Source organism: Echinops telfairi, unplaced genomic scaffold, assembly GCF_000313985.2.
Source record: "Echinops telfairi isolate 266 unplaced genomic scaffold, ASM31398v2 ScPeMD7_18;HRSCAF=68, whole genome shotgun sequence".
NCBI lineage: Eukaryota > Metazoa > Chordata > Mammalia > Afrosoricida > Tenrecidae > Echinops > Echinops telfairi.
Genome location: NW_022103915.1, coordinates 37,905,479 through 37,928,222, shown reverse-complemented (window position 1 = coordinate 37,928,222; position 22,744 = coordinate 37,905,479). Strand labels below are relative to the sequence as shown.

The 22,744-nt window shown below is 47.2% G+C and overlaps 1 protein-coding gene across 1 annotated transcript in view; it reads right to left on the bottom strand.

The window, feature by feature from the left end:
- Positions 1-22,744, bottom strand: part of ZFYVE26 (zinc finger FYVE-type containing 26) — a 77,798-nt gene that overhangs the window by 47,044 nt on the left and 8,010 nt on the right. Inside the window, exons 4-17 of the mRNA XM_045287620.1 lie at positions 21,098-21,187; positions 18,849-19,359; positions 17,799-17,920; positions 16,850-17,014; positions 16,613-16,701; positions 15,557-15,720; positions 12,368-12,571; positions 8,286-8,882; positions 7,909-8,004; positions 6,910-6,978; positions 6,393-6,544; positions 3,513-3,714; positions 2,267-2,530; positions 2-91 (exon numbers count right to left, since the gene is read on the bottom strand). Coding sequence (XP_045143555.1) covers positions 2-91; positions 2,267-2,530; positions 3,513-3,714; positions 6,393-6,544; positions 6,910-6,978; positions 7,909-8,004; positions 8,286-8,882; positions 12,368-12,571; positions 15,557-15,720; positions 16,613-16,701; positions 16,850-17,014; positions 17,799-17,920; positions 18,849-19,359; positions 21,098-21,187 — 2,815 coding nt within the window. The remainder of the gene's footprint in view (position 1; positions 92-2,266; positions 2,531-3,512; positions 3,715-6,392; positions 6,545-6,909; positions 6,979-7,908; positions 8,005-8,285; positions 8,883-12,367; positions 12,572-15,556; positions 15,721-16,612; positions 16,702-16,849; positions 17,015-17,798; positions 17,921-18,848; positions 19,360-21,097; positions 21,188-22,744) is intronic.

Below are 22,744 nucleotides of genomic sequence, written 5' to 3'. Positions count from 1 at the left end.
GGGTAATTGAGAACCTTACTGATTTGCTGAAGAACAGCGGGGAATCCTCGGATACCGTCAGCACTGGGCAGCCCGTGGTCGAGCCGGCGACCTGGAAATGAAGGAAGGGGGAAGGCAGGAGAAAGGGCTTTTGGAGACGGAGGCTCAGTATTTATTGGCGTCACTTTATTTTCTTCCGTGTTGTGGAGGACACACATGCTGGGCCATTTGGGTGACAACCAGCATACCTCCTTTATCTCACCCTTGAGATTCCAGGGCTAGCATCAGTGGGATGCCTCTGGTGTCATCAACAGGGCGGCCCTGGTCTTCCCTGTACTCTGCAGCTCCTCACCTACCCCTGACCTGAGCAGTCATCCTTCTATTGGGGAAGGTCGTCCTCTTCAACTGAGTGCACAGCATCGGGAAGGAGGACGTGGACACCTGCCTAGCTAGCCCAACCAGCCAGATCACAGGGTGACAGACGCCCTAGCGGCCTCCTGGTACTCTTACAGAACTGCAGTCCCATGCCAAGTGGATGCTTCTCCCAAATTTGCCACAGTACTGCTCTCGGCCATGAACTTGCGCTGAGATCATAACTGTCTTCCTGGATTCTCTAATAAGTGGGATCTGGACATCTTGACTAGGAGCCCTGGTGACGTCGTGGTAACATGTTGGGCCGCAATCCCCCAGGCTGACAGCCGCTCCAACAGAGAAAGAAGGGCTCTCAACTCCGTAAACTGTCACCGCCTCGGCCACTCACAGGGACAGTTGTTCCCAGTACAGGGTCGTGCTAAGTAGGCATCGTTTCTTGATTTTGGACATCTTGACTAGATGACAACTTTATGTAACAACTTCATATTGCTCTTGTACTCCATATACATGTGATCATCTTGAAGGGACTTGGTATGGATTAAATTGTGCTCCAAATATATATTATATTATTTATATATATATATATCATATATACTCGAGTATAAGCCAACCCAAATATTAGTCAAGACACCTAATTTCACCACAAAAACCACATAAAAAATGTGCTGACAAACTTGGCTTAGACACGAGTATATACGGTATGTGTGTGGATGTAATCTTATTTGGGAAAATGGCTTCCTTTTGTTCATAAGGCTGGATCGAAGTAGAATGGCTCCTAAGCCGTGCCCCGTCGGGGTCTTGCGAGGCTCAAGTGAAGTCCTAGTAGCAAATGCTAACTTCAGTGTCTGGCTCACAGGGTTCACTGTGGTTGTTAGGTGCCACCAAGTTGGTTCCAAGTGACAGCCCCTCAACGGACAACGGAATGAAGCACTGCCTGGATCTGTGCTGTCTTCACAAGTATCGTTGCTGCTTGAGACCCTGGTGGCAGCTGCTGTGTCACCTTCTTGAGGGCCTCCCTCCTTTTTAACCAAGCATGCTGTCCTGCTCTGGTCCCTCCTGATATCACACGTCCGCAGTATGTGAGATGAAGTTCTCGCTCTCCTTGCTCCTAAGGAGCAGTCCTTCTTCAAAGACTGTTCGTAGAGTGGCCTTCTGAGGAGCGGTACTTCTTCGAAGACAGATTGTTTGTTCTTCTGGCAGTCTAAGACACTTCAGGGATCTTTGCCCGCACCATCAATCTAGGGCACTACTTCTCTCATCTTCCTTATTCATGGCAGTTATTATACACGTGATCATGGAGGCCATCCCCTGCCTAAAATACCTCTGGTAGAGAGGCAATTCATATCACAACTGATTTCCCACCCATCCCCACCGGGCTGGGCCAGAGCACGCTCCTTTCTTCCTCACTAGTTAGATGCTTCCCATGTTTGGCACATGGATCAAGGAGGGATGGCACTGGAACTCTGCCAACTCTATCTTCTGACGCCCTGATTCTTGTAAGACCTACATACACACATTGTGGGAGATGATTAACCTCAAGGTGCCATCCTCCCACCCCAGCTGTGATTCATTTCGTTTTCTAAGATTGTCCCAGGTTGTTGGTTAAGGTGGGATCTACCTGGTGGGGGTGGGGCATGTGGTTCAGTGGCACAAATTCTACTTGTCACTTTTGAATATATAATGCTTCCTTGGATTTATCTATGAAGCAGAAAGGAAGTTCCCCAGATGACTGAAGATCGCCATGGTTACTGAGAGGGTAAGACTCCCAGCACGGACTGTGTGCTTATCATAAGAGAGCTGAAGTCCTTCTTCCCTCTGCCCCCAGCTCCCTTCCCTCTGCGCAGCTTCCCCAGCGCCTGCCTGGGCACGTCTCCTCATTGGAAGTGAAGGGACCGGGCTCACGGAGGGCACTCACCCCGGCTCTCCAGGCTGCTGCTGAGACGCCGTTCGGTGGTTTCCAGGAGTTGCTTGCATGTTTTCCAGAGCTGGCACTGGGAACACGCGAGGTCAAATGCAGCCATGGCAGGGGGGCTCAGGTCGTCTAGGACTTCTTTCAGGGGAGCAGTGGCCTCCACCAGGGTGCTGCTTATCCAGAAGTCCTCTTGGAGTGTGGGGATGGGGTCTCCAGAGGTGCTGAGTAGCTTGTCAGTCACATCCGATATGGAGTAGAATACCATGCCTGGAGACCCAACAGGGGGTTAAAAAGCAAAGGGTTAAAATGATTCCAACTACTGCTTTTCTGATGAGAGGCAGTGACAGGAGAAGCACTGTGAAGTTCTTCTGCCCAGGACACCTCATTTGCAGGACAATCTTTCAGCGTATCCCATCCTGATAGCCCACTTTTATGGCAGGAACATGATGACACGGACACCATGGGAAACACAGGGGCCATGGGAAACTTCAGACGGGGAGGGCTGAGGGGCCAGGCTGAGCAATACATTTGGAGTGGACCCGAGTGGAGTGCAGTAACAGAAAAGTCCTCTCCCAGTTAAATTGCTAAACAGGCCAGGCAGACAACTGTGTGTGTAGCAAGCGCTCACTTATATAAAAACCGAGAAGCTGTTTACGTATTCTGTAGACCTGGCAAAGGACGCTTCTGCGGGAGCCACAAGCATCTGGGGGGCAACGTGCAATGGTGAACCTGCACCATAGAGCCTAGACAAGTGAGCAGGGTGACAAGCTGGGGCAAGGGTCCACTTTCAGGACATCATGAAAAGATGAGCTTTGGAGCAAGACTGCCAGAGTTCAAAACAGATGCTCTGGTCAGAGATAGCAATGCAAAACGTTTTTACCACCTCTACCAAAGGAAAATAATACGCTTTATCTTTGAATAATTACATGGGAAGGAAATGAAATCGTAACCATTTCCTGAAGCCCATGGAAGTGCCCACCACACAACACAGTTCAAAATATCATTCACGCTCATCGGTTAAGTCACATGGCCCAAGCTCAGCGGCAGGTATGTGAACACCATGATCAAGGATGTTGGGCGCAGCTAGAAAGCCGTCACAACCATGCCAGGGTCCCTCTTCTTCCGAGCAGGTGTCATGCTTTGGATTTCAGCTCACGTTCATGCTGAGCCTGTGATTTGGGTGGTTCCTCCCTCTCTTTACAGTCCTCTCTCCGCTGCCTGACCATCTCTTGAGGCAGGAGAGCCTGACCTGCTGCCGCGGCACTGCCGATAGCCTGTAGAGTTGAGCGGCCACTGCCAGTCCTCCGAATGGTGCTGCTACCCCCATCTGAGCTCTGGCTCTCAATCTTGTGCTCTACTCGGGCTAGCTCCTGGATCACCTCCTGGTAGCGCTCCACGAACATCAGTTCTCCGGAGCTGGGCGAGGACTTGAGGTTGAACATGAACACCACCTGTCGTGGGGCAGAGAAGAGGGTGAGCTGGCCTGCCGTGTGTGCGCCGAGCCGGGGGAAGGTCTCGTGACATGAGATCTCATCCATGATTAGACTATGGCCTGAAGATCTCTGTTTGCAGGGTCTAGAGAGCTTTGGATTTTAGAAAAAAGGGTCAATTATAAAAAGAAATGCTGAATGTCAGTGAAGAAAACCAAAAAAGGCTCAGTAGAAAAGGGGCAGGAGATGTGGACAATGTAAAAGAGGAAGCATATACAATGACTACATCTACAAGGAGCCCTGGTTTAAGTGTTCGGCTGCTACTTAAAAGATGGAAGGTTCAAACCCACCAGCTGCTCCAGGCAGCAAAGAGCTGGTGATCTGCTCCCATCATGGGTACAGCCTGGGACACCTTCTGGGGCAGTCCTATTCTGTCATCTGGGGTCCCTGTGGGTTGTAATCAAATTGGGGGCACACAACCATATGAGGGGACTTCAAAAAGTTTGTGGAAAATTGAATGAAGAGATAATGGGATTATCTTTTGGAAAATTGTTTTCCTTCACCAGTAAGTGCAGGAATTGAAGTACCATTAACATTCTATTAAAAAACAACAACAACAAAAAAACCCATTCTATTGTACCTATCCCCATAATGAAGTGTGTACTCTCAAGGAATGGTCATCAGATTGTTATACTTGATGTTGAAAAGCAATTTGACAAGCTGTGGAGCTTTAAAAATATTTAAAAATATTTTATATTAAATATATTTATACCTATATTTTAATTTTATATTTATATTCAATATATTTAATAATGTTTATATTCTTTGATAGTTATTTTATGAGAAACTTTATTAAGGAAAAAATTCAAAAGACAACCCTTAAGGCCATCCTCTTGGCATGATTTCTTAAAAGGTTGAGACAAACTAACTACTCGGCCAACAGAGGATGGAAGGACATCCAGTAGAGGTTGTATGGTTAAGGGCAGTTACCCGATCAAACCGTCGTTAGAAAAACAAACAAAAACCCAAAGGCACTGCCTTTGAGTAGATTCTGACTCATAGTGAACCTATATATACAGGTTTAGTGAAACTTTAAGTCTTTACAGGAGTAGACAGCTTCCCCTTTCTCCTGAGGAGCAGCTGGTGGGTTTGAAATGCCAAACTTGTGGTTAGATGGACACAGTGACTGAAATAATGGGCTCAAACACACCAATTCTGAAGATGTTGTGGACTGGGCGGTATTTCATTCTATTGAACACGGGGTCACTATGAGCCAAAACCAACTCAACAGCACCTCACCACAACCACACACATAAAAGCCATATAGTGCTTCCAAAAAGACGGGCAATATTCTTAAGTTGACTCTGATTCAGTGACCCTATGGGACAGGGTCGAACTGCCCGTTGGGCTTTCACGGCTGCCATCTTTATGGTGGCACCTCACCAGGCTTTCCCTGATGGCTGTGCACCGTCCATCTTTGGTTAGCAGCTGAGTGCTAACCACTGTACCACCAGGGCTCTTGACAAGACAACATATGACATCTGCAATACTGGTTATTCTAGATAATGGGCTCAACGTTATTTTAGTTTCTTACTCCGTAACCAAGTTAAAAAGAATTTTTACTAAAACACTCCCATCACAACCCCCCCACCCCTCAAGAACAAGGCCCAAGGAGGCAAAGACGAGTAGAGGACTTTCATGAGCAATGCATCAGAGAGTTTCTCTGCCTACTTCCCCTGGATTTGGGCATAAACAAGACTGGCCAGGGTCTTAGCCTGCCCAGACCATCACAGTGACCAACAGTATCAGTAAAGTTGATAGGCTTTAAAAGGACCAGGGAAGCTAAGCAAGAATTACTTCATTACCTGCATTACTTCCTCAATAATTCATAAGATTTCTGACCTATGAATTAAGGGACGAGCAGGTGTTATATCATGTACCAAAGGTTGTAAACCTAAGAACGTAAGTCCAATAGGTTCTATGCTATTAAGTAACAGAAGATTATTGCATTTCTCAGAGGTTTTCTATAATCCTCTTAACATTCCTGTGAGAAAGGAGAATCAGGCATTGTATTTAATTACAATTTGCAGATGAGGACAGACGTTTAGAGCTAAGAGGCTTTCTGACTTCTATCCCAGTACTAGTTTTCCTATACAACATGAACATGGCCAGTTTTCCATCTTCCAATACTTTAATATCCTGAACTGACACCCTACTTATTATTACAAATGACATCGGCTTTTTAGCTACCTGAGAAACCCTGGTGGCACTTCTGGACTGTGACCACAGGGTCGGTGGTTTCAATCCATCAGCTGCCGTGAGGGAGGAAGTTGTAGCAATCTGCTCCCACAAAGACCTAGAGCATCGGAACAGCTCTACAGGGTCTCTGTGCACTGGGACTGACTTGCTGGCAATGGGTGTTGGTGGCTCTTGTTTTTCCCCCAGCTATCTGAAAAGACCCATGTTCAGAGGGGGAGAACAAAGAAAGAGACACAAATATTTTATTTTTTTTCAGAGTGGTGGGATTGTCGCTGAATAGGATCGGGTTGCGGCATACCACGTGCTCCTGAGTGGCACTGGATGACTTTGCCTTTGAGCTTCATCCAAGGCCTACCGGGCAACAGCATTCTGGGGGCTGACTTACCCTCCTGTACAATGACATGGTACAGCCTAGGCTCTTTCACTGTCTGATACCTCACCTGGTGGGCTTCCGCAAAGTTCCCACGGAGGATGCAGGAGGCCAGCAGTGACTCGGGTGGGGAGAACATCATGGGGATGAGTGAACTCTGAGGCTGGGGCTGCAACCGGCCCTCCAGCTCGTTCCGCCCAGACACAGTGCTCAGACTCCCCTCTGTTGGGACACAAGCATGTGGGAGCCATGGAAGCCATGCTAACAGAAGAGAAACGATCCCGTTCTCACCTCCCACCAAACTCTTTCCTCATCAAAGTCCTTCTCTGGAAGGCCTGCAAATGGGCTTGCTGTTTTCTTCAAACAGAGGACAAACCAATGCTCTTCTCTTTGAATGCAGGACTGTGAGTACCCATGGCTTCCTGGGCCTCACACCCGTTGCTCTCTGCTGAGGGGAGCCCCACTCCAGTGAGAGCCATTTCCCCTTTCTCAGCTGAACCCTGCGCGGCTGTTTGCAGAACCAAGATGAGCGTCTCTGAGCCAGGCAGAGCTGCTTCAAGCTGGCAGCTAGTTGTCGTCATCCATACCTGAAGTGCTGGTGCTCAGCTCACTGCTCGTGTTTTCCAGGGATGGGTTGGAACCTCTATCCCGGCCATCTAGAGGTATTAAGAAGGGACAAAATTAGTCATCAGCTCCTTAAGGTGAAGGAAGTACAGAGTCAGCCTGAGAGCCAAGGTCTACAGTGTCTGCAGCTGAGAAGACCATAGCGACCGTGACACCTGCTGCTTCTCCGACAGCCACATGGTGAAGTTCCTAGCGTGAAAAGAAAAGAGTCCCCTTCATTTGTAGAGAGCATCTTATAACCCAACAAGAAAGATGAAACCACAGGAAAACTGGGCATTGAGCATGAATGGGAACCCCACAGGAAAGGACAAGTCGCCTTAAGTACATGAAAAGATAACTTCAAAAGTAATACTGAAGTAATAATGTACTGTTTTCCACATATGGATCAGAAAAGATTTAGGAAAATCTGACACACTCATTGTCCATGAAGGTAGGCGCCAATAGGCATGCCTATACAAGTGGTGGGGATACAAATGGTTCAATTTGTTATTATCTATGTTTGATATCTGTGCATTGTCGACCTCAAAATTTTACTGCTGGAAACACATCCTACAGATGTACTCACAGGAGTCTGGATGGGGGGATGGGCAGGCTCAAATGACACTGGATTACTAAGCAGTCTTTGAGACAATTGAGCAAAAAGTTAAGTTCTCACTAAATTACACATCTCTAATATATTAAAGGGTATAACTGAAAATGCAAATTGTAGTTCTCAATATCTGTTATGATACAACTCTGTAGATGAAAGAGCAATCTACGCTTGTTGGACCACATGGACGTTTTCTGGGAGGGTTTCTGAGAAGCTGTTCTCAGGAGTTACGGGGAGTTGAAATAGGATCACCCCAGACCACTTTTGTTTGTTTTGACCACTTGCTTATGTTCAAACACTATTAAGACAGGTGACAATATCCTGCTGGCCTTGTGCGTGGGACAAGATGTGGGGAGGGTACTCTTGAGCTTACCTGCCCGGCTTCTTCTTGGCCGACGAGCCCTGCGGAGACTGGGGTTCCGTGTGGGAACAGGGTGGTGGTGCCTTCGGGAGGGTGTCAGGTGAGCCTCTGAGAAAGCAAACCCTATAGGGTCATATAGGCGAGGGCCTATGTTGCTTTGACCCTCTTCCTAGGGCAACAGTAGAAAGGGAAGTGCAGGTCTGGCTCCAGTACACGGGGCCGAAGCTCAGTGTTCTGACATACGCTGCTATACCGATGTGCAATTAACTATGGGGGACTCTCACGCATGCCTGGCTTTTCCCTGGGCTCCTGGGGGATCCGTTCCCTCCCCACTGTCTGCACTGTGTGTGTGTGTGTGGGGGGGGGGGTGGTAGGGCTCCCTTTCTCACCGGCGCTCTGGTTGCTGGTTACCACTTTGTATCTCCACTGGGCCTCAGAGAGAACCTTGGAAAGCCGGTGCAGGCGGCCCGGCAGCCCGTCTCTGCTTCCCGGGCAGCCCGGCCCTTCCAGCAGCTTGGGTTTCTCAAGGGTCATGTGGCTGCCGATCTCATCTAGCCGCTCCTGGAGAAGCCGGAGGAAGGCTCCTACGGCGAATTCATCCGCTAGGAAGCCACTGAGCCCAGCAGTAAGGTGTGTCAGGTCCAGAAAGCTGTGCCCGGGAGGACCTTTTGGCTCTGCCGTCACACAGCTTGGAAGGGGATCCGCAAGGCTTCTGGGGATCCCCAGAGAGCCCCGTTCTGACCTCCTCTCGGGCTGAGCTGTGTGTTGCGGGCTCTCTGAGGGGGACCTCAACCCCAAGGACCCCATCCTCTCAACGTCCTCCTCCGCGTAATCCTCAGGCAAGTGAGGCTCGGCATGAAGATCGGATGAGGTGACAAGGAGCAACGAGAAGATGTTTTCCAGAAGTTCCAGGCACAAAGGGTCGGGAATACTGCACAGGTACTGTTGACACCTGGCCAGGTATGTGGAGAAGAGCCCGGAAGCACCTAAACCCGGGAGCATGAACACGAGAGGAAGCCGGAGAAAGAAGAGAGAGAAGCAACTGTTAGAAGCTTTACTTCCCAGATGTGAACATCTGCGCAACTCTCTTTGGTACTTGAGGATGACGCCATGTACTGGGGTAACAGACAGGAGCAAGAGAGAGGTTGTGGCCCAGGGACAGCTCAGCTGTGTCTCTTTGTAGAAAACTCTCACTCAAAGTGCAGCTGATTGCAACTTGCCATTTGGGGACAACTTGTTTAGTGTTATGTTACTTTCTATCGCTTGACAAGGACTCCATAGTGCAGTTCCTGGAATTTAAGCACTGTACTCACCCCTCATTCTATGTTCATGCTTTGGTACCCAAACACTCACCACTGGCTAGTCAAGGCTCCTGAGACATACTCAGGAGGTGACGCATGACCATGCTCAGAGGTCAAGGTCTATTTCAAAGCCAGAGAGAGAGAGAGCACTGACCACTAGCCACCGAAGGCAAGTGATGGGATGATAAGTCATCAAGAAAAAGGAGAGAAAAAGAAGATTTCAGGTTGGTATGTTTCACATCGCCACCTGACAACCATGAGATTGATCTCAGAACATGAAAATCATCAATAGTGTTTTCCCTCCTTCAGGGCCAACAGAGAAAGAGTGCTTTCCATAAGAGCTGATGCCCTGAATCCAAGCTTCTAGCCTCCCAACGGTATGAAAATAAATTTCTGTTATAGCAAAAAACAAACAACAACAACAACAACAAAACCCAAACAAAACAAGTGTTCTCCCTCAGCAGGGTAAGTATTGCATCTTAAGACTCGGTTTCAGTTTATGTATCACATACGAGGGGGTATCTCCCCCAAAAAACCCAGAATTTTTTTTCAAAGGTAAGTATTTAAATTTGTTTTATAAAACAACCTTATTGCCTTCAAAGTACTCTCCATGATACTTAATACACTTGTCAAATGTGTGATTCCATTCTTGGAAACATTTTTCAAACTCATCTCTTTGGATGGCTGACAGCAACTCCTTTGTTTTTTTTCTTCACCTCTCCTACTTCATCAAATCACTGTTTTTTCACGTCCCTCTTCATTCGTGGAAACAAAAAGAAGTTGCATGGAGCGAGGTCAGGTGGGTAAGGTGCCTGGGGCAAGAGAGGCATGCTAGTTTTTTGCCAAAACCTGGTGCACTGAGATGGCTGTGTGAGTAGGTGCATTGTTGTGGTGGCAAAACCAGTCTGCCACAAACCAGCCTTTTTTATCACATTGTTAGGCAGTCTTTTCAGAACCTTAAAATAGAAAGCTTGATTAACAATCAGAGCTGGTGGAATGAACTCCAGATGCACTATGACTTTGTCCATTCAGGAAGTTGATGGACGTCCAGAACGAGGTCTGTCATCAATCGACATTTCACTTTTTTTTTTTTCAGGCTTGAATTTTTAAAATTTTATGTACAAATAGTTGGCATCGCTTCTTCTTTTGGGTAGCGGTCTTGGATTGTCCATCCAAAGATAACTTAGTCCAGCTTGATGACGGCACATATTGAGGCCGAATTTCCGGATTAGACCATGCCAGTTTGAGCACATGCGGCAAGAACGGAAGCCCTCGCCGAATTTTCGCAGGTGGCTCCAGTAGAGCTGTTGGTGACCCATCTTGTTTCCAGGCTCCCTCTGAGGCAAAAGGAACGAAGCCCATTTCACCTTTTTTAAAATGAGAAAAACCACTTGTACACTTGAGTTTTCCCCATAGCACTGTCCTTGTAAGCTGTGTTCAACATCACAACAGTTTCTGCAGTATTTTTCCCGAGCAGGAAACAAAATTTCACAGCCACATGCTGTTCTCTTAAATCAGCAATCACAAAAAATGAGGTTCAAGTGAAACTGCTTTTATGAAAAAATTCACTGTGACCTCAGAGAACCTTCCCAGACACCACTAGGTGCACTAACTCAGAGGGAGTTGCTCAAGGCTGGCCAGCGGGGGAAAATACTAACTAAGAAAGCTCTGCTCTGCCCAGTGTGAGTTCGGTTTCTGGTTTCTTTTGGGTACCCCCTCGTATGTAGAAACTCCCAGGGTCTTTCCATTCTCTTTTTTCCACAGACTTTTTGAAGTCCCCCGCCCCCCGTACACATATACTTGTATGTAAGTGCTCTCAAATCATGGCTCATCCAGGTGAAGCTGTGATGTTATATGAAAGGTTTTCTTTTCTTTTGTTTAAAATATCATTTTATTGCAGGCTTATACAACTCTTATCACAATCCATCCATCCATCACGTCAAGCACATTTGTACATTTGTTGCCATCATCATTCTCAAAACATTTGCTTTCTACCTGAGCCCTTGGTATCAGCTCATCCCCTCACACACCCCTTGATAATTTATAAATTATTATTATTATTTTGGTTCACACTGTCTGATGTCTCCCTTCACCCATTTTTGTTATCCATCCCTCAGGGAAGGGGTTATATGTAGATCACTGTGAATGGTTCCCTCTTTCTACCGCACCTTCCCCTTACCCTCTAGTATCACTACTCTCATTATTGGTCCCGAGGGGGTTATCTGTCCTGGATTCCCTGTGTTTCTAGCTCTTATCTGTATCCATGTACATGCTCTGGTCTAGCCGGTTTTGTAAGGTAGAATTAGGGTCATGTTAGTAGGGGGAGGAAGCATTAAGGAAATAGAGAATGAAAGTTGTATGTTTCATCGGTGCTATACTGCACCCTGACTGGCTCGTCTTCTCCCTGCGACCCTACTGTAAGGGGATGTCCAGTTGCCTACAGATGGGCTTTGGGTCTGCACTCCATACTCCTCCTCATTCACAATATGATTTTTTGTTCTTTGATGCCTGATACCTGATCCTATTGACACCGCGTGATCACATAGGCTGGTGTGCTTCTTCAATGTGGGATTTGTTGCATCTCAGCTAGATGGCCACTTGTTTATCTTCAAGCCTTTAAGATCCCAGATGCACTATCAGCTTTCTTCACCACATTTGCTTATGCATCTGCTTTGTCTTCAGTGATCGTGTCGGGAAGGTGAGTGAGCATCATGGAACACCAATTTAATAGAACAAAGTGTTCTTGCATTGAGGGAGTATTTGAGTAGAGGCCCAATGTCCATTTGCTACCTTAATACTAAACCTATAAATATATGCACATAGATATATTTCTCCATCGTCAAATATAAATATATTTACATATGTACATGCCTGTGTTTAGATCTCTGTAAATGCCCTCCTAGTTCTTTTCTCTATTTCTGTGAAAGGTTTTTCTTGTTGTAGTTAAAAAGTATTTAGAAAATACTGCACAAGATGATCAAACTCCATTAGAATTTAGGCTCATCACTTACTTTCTCAACAGCCCCATTGATTCAGAGAAACCGGGAAATGGGTGAAGTCATCCTGGGTACAATAAGAACAAGCCCACTCTGAAGCCTGGTGGAACTCGCTGGGGCAGGTGGTTAGCTGGGAGCTCATGCAGGGACAGGGAAGGGGCACGAGAGCTGTACCTGTGGAGGAGGGCAAGTTGTTCACTGGCTCAGAGGTCGAGGCCAGGTCCTCAGAGGCACCCTCTCGGCAGTCGTGGCACTGAGAGTGCTGGTGTGAATTCACACAGAGGGCATAGATGGCATACTTCATGGCACAGAAGCCCTGGTAGAGTGTCAGACTCTGACTCTGGCCTAGGTGGTCAGGGACCGGGCCATCAGCTACATCTGAATCGCAGAGAGAAACAGGCAGAACTTCAGAGCTGGTTCTTCTAAGCATGACCTGAGAGTATGGCTGAAGTCCACAGATACTGCTCTGGTGGGCAGACCAAGTATTCTCCTTCCCCCTCCCGTCTATCCACGTGAGATGCCATTTCCAGGCCTTTCCTCTACTCAATATCGCTTTTCCCCAAACTCACTGCCATTAGTTGATTCTGACTCATAGTGACCCTATAGTACAGGGTAGAACTTCCCCCATGGGTTTCTATGACTCTAAATCTTTATAGTGGCTGGTAGTTTAGAACTGCTGACCTTGTGGTTAGCAGCCCAACACTCAACGCATAACCCCTTACGCTACCAGGGCGCATGTATCACCTGTCAGTACCCTTCATTTATTTTTCCACCTTAACCTCTACATGTCTATTCAACACGGGCCCCATGGCCATTCAACAAGCCACTTCCTTATTGCGGAGTTAACTTTATCAGGGAATTTGGGCCTTGTCCTTCCTTGCCTCCTAAGAGATAACCTCTAGAACCCAATTGTGAGGCCCCAGCCCACACTGAGGGTTCATGCGAATGAGGTGACTCTGGTGATGTCAGCAGTCTGGAGGACCCTGCCCAGTGTGCTCCAGAGCGTGGGTCAGGGGAAGAAGTCCCCTACCTCAGCTGGTGACAGAGAAGTGAAAAGTAGGGACTTGATATTTCCTCTCACTTAAGGAGCCCTGGTGACATAGTGGTTGGGTCTTGGCCTTCGATCCAAAAGGTCATCAGTTGGAAACCATCAGCTGTTTCCCAGGAGAAAGAAGGGGCTTTCCACTCCCGGAGAGAACTACAGTCTCAGAAACCCACGGGGGAGCTCTTCCCTGTTTCATAGCGTCACTATGGGTCAGTATTGACTTGCAGGCAGTGAATTTTAAACATCTGATCGTTTTAAGAAAGCCCGGAAGCAGAGATTAGGGGAAAACCCCAAACTCTGTTGGAATCCTTTATACTTGTTTTCCAGTTGAGAATTGCTCGTTTTGGATTTTAGTGAGGAGGGAGGGCAGTGTTATCTTGACAGTGCCCAAGTCTCCTCATAGTCTTAATCCTCCCTGGACAAAAGTCCCACCTGCGCAATAAAGAAAAAACACTACATGTAGTAAAGATGGCTGCATATGGTTCCACTGAACACGTACCCAGCTGCTTACTGAACCACATTGCCTATTGTGGGCCCCGGCTGAGTTAGAGATACTTTGCTAGTAGCATGTTGTAATAAACCTGTTTATATATAAGATTTCATAACGGTTGCTTCTTCTAGGAAGCTCAGCCTTGCCAGGCTCAAGGTATTAAAAAGAACGCAATCAATATTGTTCTACGACCCTGACTTCTACCTGGCTTTACTGCTCAGGCCAGGACTGGTCAGCTACTGCATGACCCCAAGAGCACATGCTCCCTGTAATTCTGCACGCCGGATGCCTCTTGGATGACCCTAATGTCGACTCTACAGCTGTTTCTCTTTTGCCTTTTCAAAGCTCACGTTGTGGTGGGCCAACAGGAGTCAGATTTAAAATCTGCATTTGGAAGGCTTTGTTCCTTGTATCTCCGGCTCCAGTTCCTCTATGTAAGCTGATAAGCAAGTTGCCTACCTTTCCAGAAAAGCAATAACAAGATAGGGAAATTAGTAACGCTGGCTTTCCAATTCACTAATAAATAAAAGCAACACTACTAATTCAAGGAATCAACATTAGCAAATTCAATTTACTAATAAATCAGAGCACCACTCAGGCTGGGAAGCCCCGCTGCCCAGGGAGAATGTTGGTGTGGCTGGCGGTGGAGATGTTATGATACCCTGGTTTATTGGTGCAATAGAGTATGATGAGATGTGGAGGGAGCATGAAATGTGAAGCATGGAAGAAGCAAACCAACCGGTGTGATCCAAGGACTGTAAATAATAAAATCCAAATCCGAAGATGGGAATGGTATATCAGAAGCTCAAGTTGTGAACACCTGGTGTGCGGAAGGGTATGGATAACAGTAGAAGCCCAAACCCATTTTCAGGGTCCCCACATAGATTAACCTGCCTGGCATTACGGTAATCTTGAGTGTGGCTCGGGGTAAATGCTAACTGTCAGAAGCGGTAACCCCGAGCCACACTCGGGATTACACTGCAGAGAAGTCCCTTAACAAAATTACTGACATAATCAGACCCCCAGGGAAGTTAAGCTTCCAATGAATACCCGATGATCACAGTCCAGGGCTGTAAATCACCTTGCTGTCAGAGTGCACTGTAAAGTCGATGATGGCAGATGTGGTTACGTTAAAATGTAATACCTTTTCATTTGATCTTCCTTTTGACCCATTCTAAAGTTGTTTCTGATTTTAACATTTCCTGCTTTCTTTTTGATTGAGGTTTACCTGTTCTGTTTAGCCATTTTTTGTTTGCTTGCTTATCTGCTTCCTGTTTATATTTTGTATGATTATATATGAAAACCAGGATAGATCTATATAGAGAGTAACTGGATTGATAATCGCCTAGGGGCATGGCATGGAGTGCAAAGGGGGCAATGGGGAGAGTATGAGAAAATGTTTAGAAATTGGTTGTGGTGATGATTTCTCAAATCTTCTATGATTGAACAATTAAACTGTATGGCAAATGAGGTTATCTGTCAATAAACTATTAAAAAAATGAGACTTGAATTCTCACCAAAAATTTCTGTAAGTATGACAGTGCCCATGCTATGAATTCAGGAGGCAGTTACCAACTGCTACCTTGTATATTACTGGTTTCTGAGCTGTTTCATGAGGACAAGGGCAAGGGAAATGTGCTCTTGGTATTCCCCATGACTCACCAAGAAAAAGGAGAAATGCTCCCGCATCCCCCAATCTGACTGAAGCCAACAAAGCTAACTTGGTGGACAACAACTTGTTATATCCCGGACATCACATCTAGATACATCTTATGCTGGAAGGAATGGGCCAGGGCATCTTGCCCAAGCCACGCCATCACCAACTCACCGAGCTCTTGCTGGGGGTCCTTGGCTGGCACCTTCTGTAACAGCTTGAGAACATCGTCCTCCCTGAGCGCTGGAAGGTTGGTCAGGTGATGGACAGAGTAGAGCACTGAGTGGCTGTCTCCACCATGCAAATGACACAAGAGATCTCTCTCCGGAATAGGGCTGCTGAAAGAGAAAGTGGAGAGGATAGTGGTGGGGAAGGGGGTTGGTATTATTGCCCTAGAAGGTAATCTCCATTCCCTCTTGCTCTTTCTCTCTGGCCCACGGCATCAGAGGTCACACCTCCTGGATCTGGATTGTAGTTGGTCTGAGATGGAACATGTCATTTATTTACCCTGCAGGAAGTACATCCATGAACTTAGCTCTACTGATTCTAGAAAGGGTCTTTTGGGTGAGCAGGGCCTAGAAAGGACCTGCAGATTAAGCTTCTTAATATCTACAGTCCTTCTAGTCTAGAGCTGACAGGATCTTCTCTGGTTTTACTTTGGGTACATGGGCTTCCCCCGTCCACTCTGCTTTAGGAAGTGCTGGTCAGGTGGGTGAGAGATCAAAAATCAGCACCTAGATTTAGGGAAACACAGGGCCTGGCACACTTCCCAAGAAGCATCTGTTCACACAAGGCCAAGAGGGTAGGCCCCCATTTATTATCTGTAGCCCTTTGGGCAAGTTACTAGCATCTCTGGTTTTAGCTGTCCCCACTTCAAATTGAGGATAATCTCAACTTCTATCCAAATGGGATATCATGAGGCTTCAGTGAAACCATCCATGGGAAGGGCATACAGCAATACCTGGCCGAGACTAAGTGCTCAGGATTTGTGAGTACTTGTTCTTTTTATCATCAGCATCTTCCAGGAGCCTCCTGTTTATCACCTTGTGGCTACAGGGAGGCTAATCATTACCTGCATTTCTTGCCTACATTAGTAGCTGAAATAATTATGAGCTGCCAGTCAACATTGTCAACCATAAACATTACAGGTGACAGATGTCTTGAAGTGCCCTAGAAGCTAATCTCCAGCATGTCCAAGCGTGAAAGGGAGTAGACTGCATGTGGCCTTACCTCCTCTGCTGACCACACCACTCCAGGACCTCCAGGTGAGTCCACAACCCATCACAGGCTTCCCTGAGGAGCTTGTCGCAACCTTGATCCTGTGTGGAAGAGGGAGACGAAAGAGATGCTGACTCAGGCATGTGGGGTCAGAGATTGTGACCAACTTCAGGACCTTATCTTTTGCCTAAGCTCAGAGCCCCACAGCATTCCTTTCTGGGGCAGCCCAGGTTGTACAGACAGAGTCACCTGAGTCCTGTGGAGTGTGTGCAGCAGCCTCTTAGCAGACTCCAGGCTCTGGCAGTGGGTCCAGCCCAGAAGCATGAGCAGCCGACTGAGGGGCCTGAATTCTCCATCTAGCAGGCAGCCAAGGCTGGGGAAGTCTTCCTCTTTCAGTAGCCTTAGTGCTGTCACCTGTAAGCCAAAAGAGGTGGCTGTAGGCAGCTGTGTGGACTAGGAAGGACGAATTCCAGTTTGTTGATCATCGGGGTGAAAAGCTCTCTGCTTTAGCAGGGAGGTTTCTAACAATCACATAGTACAAGAAATGGTCATGAAAACACTTGAGTGTAAGTCCCTGGAAACCAGGGACTGGGTCCTGCTGAAACCCCAGCTCTTAGTATCGTGCACAGTACAGAGGATGGGTGCTGGTGGCGCAGTGGCTTATGAGTGGGCTATCTACCAGGTCAGTAATTGGAAACCACCAGCTGCTCCTTGGGAGAAAGATGACGCTTTCTGTTTCTGTAAAGATTTATAGCCTTGAAAACACACAGGGGACGTTCTGCTCTGTCTTATAGGGTCGCTGTGAGCTAGAGTTGACTGGACGGCAGTGAGTTTAGCTTACGAAGCTCAGCTGTCATAATGGAAGGGAAAGGCCACAGTAATGCCACTCCCTTTGTGGCAAGGCAGCATGCTGCTGCCACTGTCACTTTCTTCCTCACCCCCTCTCAACAGCTTAAACACGTCCAGCATTTTCATTCTGGCCAAAGGATTCAGCCACAAGGACCATCCTTCCAACTAGACTCATGCTGGCTCTCAGACTCTTCTTGTCCAGGGAGTGCGGGATGGATGGAACCAAGGGGCTCACCACTGACTGGGTGTCTTTGGGTTGGATAAAGGAATAGAGCAGAAAGGAGCAAATGAGAAAGCCTGGTGAGACCTCTTGGGGACTTCTGAGGGCGAGTCACGGGGCTGGCCTTACCAGGATCTGCTCTAGGAAGTGCTTGCTGTGGCTCAGGCAGTAGAAATATGTCATTTTCCAAGCCTCGGCTGGGTTGGGATTGGAGAACAGGGCTAGCATTGCCCGCTCGGGATCCAGGGAGGCTGGAAATCAAAGCAGAGATGGGGTTACCAGCAAGTCAGGAGCCCTTTTATCCTAAGCTTTCACTGCCACTGAGTCTATTCCAACTCATATGACCGACCATGGAGTCCGGTCTGTGGACAGACAGCTGTCCCTAGGGGTTTCTGAGGCCATCAATCTCTACCAGAGCAGGCAGCTTCAACTTGCACCTGAGGAGTGGCTGGGGTGGAGGGTGGGGGCAAGGGGGATGGGTTGTGATTAGCGGCCCAACTCCTAACGGATGTGAATCTGTGATTTTAAACACTTGAACTGTGTTTTCTATGCTTTTTATTGACTCAGAGAAACTTCTGAGAGGTTGGGTGTATCGGAATTATCAAATTCCAATAGATAGATCCCGGAGATGAGCTGCCTGAGGCCCCCTCCCCAAGTATGTATTGGAATCCTAACCGGTGGATGTGACCCCATTTGAAAGAGGGTTTGTGATATTGATGAGGCATGTCAGTATGGGGATGTGCCCTCAACTCCATCCCTCCTGAGTGATGAAAAGGGCAGATGTGACACAGAAGCTGGGTGAAGACAGGTAGCACTTGACCACCACCAAGGACCAGCAGGCTACAGAAGCGTAGAGACAAGGGTCTGCTCCCTAAAGCTGATGGAGAGCCCCTTCTCAGAGAGCCGGTGCCTTGGATTGGAAACCACTAGAGGTACCGGGGGAACGTGGTGGTATAGCCGGTCATCCACGGGGCAGCGAACAGCAAGGCCAGCCCCTCTGGAAGAGAGAGGAGGCTGTCTACTCCCATAAAGGGTTACAGCTGCATAAACCCACAGGGCCCCTGTTCTGAATCTGTGTCTCCTCTTGAAAGGCACCACTTGGGTCTTTCTGTGACAGCAGCACTAAGAACCGCATGAAGGCAGCCAAGGACGTCCGGAGAAGCAGGCGAGGAAACGCACCTTTCCCTGAGGCTGTGGCCCCCGGTGGCTTTTCAATGGCCTTCTCTGCGTAGGTATGGCCGTACAGGGACAGCAGGCCTCTCCCGGCCTTGTGGAGCAGGCAGCTCAGCAGCCGCTCCTCCTGCAGGGGACTCCCATCAGCCCTACAGGCCTCCAGCAGGCCATCACACAGGAGGCGCCACTCCGTCCTGGGGGATTCGGCAGGCCAGTGCAGAGTCTGCAGGGCTCTGTAGATGGCGTCTGCTAGCCCCGGTGGCCCAGCATCAGGGCCCTGCAACGCCTTCAGTGCCCTGTGAATGAGGTCCACCAAGGTTTTCTGCAGAGACCAGCCTCCGAGGCCGGTGCTGTCATACTCCTGAAGCAGGAGCTCCAGCAGGGCCTGCGCCGGCCGGGGAGCCTGCCTCAGAAGATCCCAGAGTGCGGAGACAGCTTTGGCGCTGAGCTGAGGGGCCCATCTCCTTCCATCAGGCCCGGGGTCTACTGCACCTCGTGCTAAGACCTCATAGAGCTCCTAAACAGAGAGCAAAGAGAGGGATGGTGGGCGGTGAGCAATTCTAGAATGTTAGTATTTGCAGACCTTGATGTTTTCCTCTTTTTTTTTTTGCCTACATTTATTAATAGTAGCAGTTGCAAATACATCTGTAGTAGTTACTTACTGTGTGTCACTTACTGTTCTCTTTGCACAGAAAAAAATGCAACGAGTCATTACATTATCCTTAAGAAGAAGACACTACTTTTGCCCTTGTTTTACAAGTGAGAAAGTGAGGCAAAGAGAGATGAAAGCAGTTGCCTAAGCCCACATCCAAGTTCAAGCTCGTTCTACTTTGCTGCCTCTACAATGTACACTGTTGATTTAGATCAGGGGATCCACGCTCCACACGAGGCAGGTACCAAACAGACATGAGATGTTATGCCCATCTAACAGTATTTGAGTTTAGTTTTATTTTTAGAACATGGCGTACCAGCTGTTTAACTTCTGTTTTACCCCAGAGGCTAGCCATACGTTAAGGTCTAGCTCATGGTGAGCTCTTCTTTATAAGCGGCCCCAATACCTCCAGCCTCACAACCTTCCCTCTTTCCTGAGCTTTCTGTGTTCTTAAAATTAGTAGCCAATGGGTAAGTGACACGCTTGGTGACTGCCTCAAAGGGCTGAAACATAACAGTGATCTTGAGGATGGCTCAGGATCTGTTGTTGTTGTTGTTAGGTGCCAGTGAGTGGGTTCCAACCCATAGCAACCCTGTGCACAACAGAACAAAACACTGCCCACTCCTGTGCTACCCTCACCATGGTCCCTATTTTCGAGCCTGCTGTTACAGGCATTGTCAGTTCATCTCGTTGATGGCCTTCCTCTTTTTCGCTGCCCCTCTGCTCTACCGGAACGATATCCTTCTCCAGGAACCAGTCTCTCCTGATGTGTTCCACGTACGTAAGATGAAGTCTCTCTGTCGTTGTGAGTTGGAACCCACTCGACAGCACCTAAGAAGATGGCTGAGTATCGAGTTGTCCTTCTCCCGCCTGGGCTGGAAGTGCCTTAAGGCAGAAATCTCCAAAGTGCTCCTTCCTTGGAAGGGAAGTAGGTGATAGACCACACTTTGGCACTGTGTCGACAGAGGGTGCTCAGGATTGCCTTTCACTCACTGCCTCAGAGATGGATCACAAAACCCTGCTTCCCTGACAAGTGACAGATCCTAGCTTATGTTCCTGGAAATATATCTTTCATCGACAGGTGGCAGGGTCATGAAGGAAACAAGTGTTGACTCACAGGGAATCCTCATTCACTTCAGTAGTAAGTGGTATGTGCCACACGGATACTTAGTTTGAATCTGTGCTGGGAGGTTGCTATGGAACTAACCTTAACATTTCCTGTTATCGAAGAGGCATTCAACAACTATGCATACATATGAATTCAATTCCCTTCTCACATTTCCTACCATCTATAGGTGGAAGATTCAAATGCCTGGCTTGAATCACTTTATACACCCCTTATACAAGAAATGGAGAAAAACATTTTTTCAATCCCCAACTATAATTAGTACTGCTGGACAACTCTCTTCTAAGAATTTCAAAGACCAGATAAGCTTATCCTGAGTCTACACTCCCCTTTGAGGGGTCTCTATCTAGCCTGGTCTTGCTTGAGAATGAAATTCAATCAAGATCTTTGGGCCTCGACTCTGCTGAGTCCCTGGAAGCTGAGTTGGTTGAGTGACTGCAAACGTTGGCAGAGGTCTCCAGGAGGGCCCTCTCTTACCTTTAGAATGTCCTCTGGAATGTCACCTGGTAGGTCTTCTGACAATAAAAGAAACTCCAGCCTTTTCCAGAAACCCGCTGGGGGTACTTTCTAGACAAGTCATAAGAAGAGGATGTGGAGATTAGAGATAGGCTTTCTTTAACAAATTGGAAGTAAGAGTTCTCTCCAGTTAGTCTTATTTTTACTATTTCTCTGAAATAAAGTACTCTTCTCCACTGAATTCCTGGATATACTTTTAGATATTTCTCTTTATCAACAAAAACACATGGACTCAGAGCTTAAATATTGGCATTGGAAAGCACCAATTGGCCTCAAACTCCGAGATTTACTTATTGCACATGACTTCTCCTGGTCTGGACAGGACCCTTTTTTGCCCCAAAGCTCTGTTTTCATTATTTCGTATCCTTTGTACAGCAGTTGGAGAAGAAAAGAAAAAGGATTAGGGATCTATTAAACACTTAATCTGGGCCAAGTATTGTGTATCACATTTCAATGTTTTTAAAATCATATCTAATTTTTTGCAGTCTCTTGGTGGCTAAAATGGTTATAGGCTTCATAACCAGTGCTTGAAGCCTATCCCGGGGTGCTACCTCCTCCAATGAATGACCATTAATCAATTCTTTTACAGTAATGGTGTGTTTTCTTCCATCTTCTTTTGATGCTTTCTTCATTGTTCTATATTTTGCCCATAGAATTCTTAGCTATTGCATTTAAGACTTGATTTTTCCCCCCTCATTTCTTTCAGCTTGAGAGATTCGGCGTGTGTGCTCCCTTTTAGGTTTTCTAAGGTTTGCACATTTTTGCACATTTCATGATGGTGCTTTACTGTGTCTCCTCAAGCTTCCCCTTTAAATCTCCCTTTCAGCCCATCTACTGCACCATTTCCTTTGCTGGCTTTAGCTCCTCTACATCCAAAAGCAAGTTTTCAGAGTCTTTTCTGGCATCTGCTTTAGAAATAGTTTAGAAATTCTGAAATATACAGAAGAGCGTCACGAAATTCATGGAAAATGGAAGGAGAAAATAATGGAAAATTTCCACGAACTTTTTGAAGCCTCCTCTTAGAAGTAAGCAAACTTATTAGTTAGTGGGGGGCTTCAAAAAGTTTGGGAGAAATTTTCCATCTTTCTAACTTTTAAAATTATTTTCCACTTCAATTTTTCAACAATATTTTTGACGTTCTCATATGTATACGTATATATAACTTTTGAAGTCCTTGTATGCATTTAAATATTACAACTAAATAAGAACTATTAGTATTTGTCTACGGCCATCTGATCAGTTTCTAAACATGTATCTATGCATGCAGAGCAAAGGTACTGTTTTTAAACTGCTCTCTCCACCTCCAGCCCCATCTACAGAGTAGAGGATACTGTTCACTATTTTCTATAGGTTGGTGAGTTAGTTTATGGTGCCAACCTGGCCGATAAACACGTGGGGTTAATTGAAGGGGGGAGAGATAAATGGCTCTGTGAGTCTTGACTTCCTAGTTCTCGGGACTCTTGCTTTCTGATGGTTGGACCAGGGTGCAGCTGGCTTAGCCAGTTCCCAGGTTCAGCTGGCAAGGCTCACTTCCTGCAAGACATCCCTGAGGAGAAGCCACATGGACCTACCCCGATGCAGCCCTGGGTGCTGGAGCAGCCGTGTGGA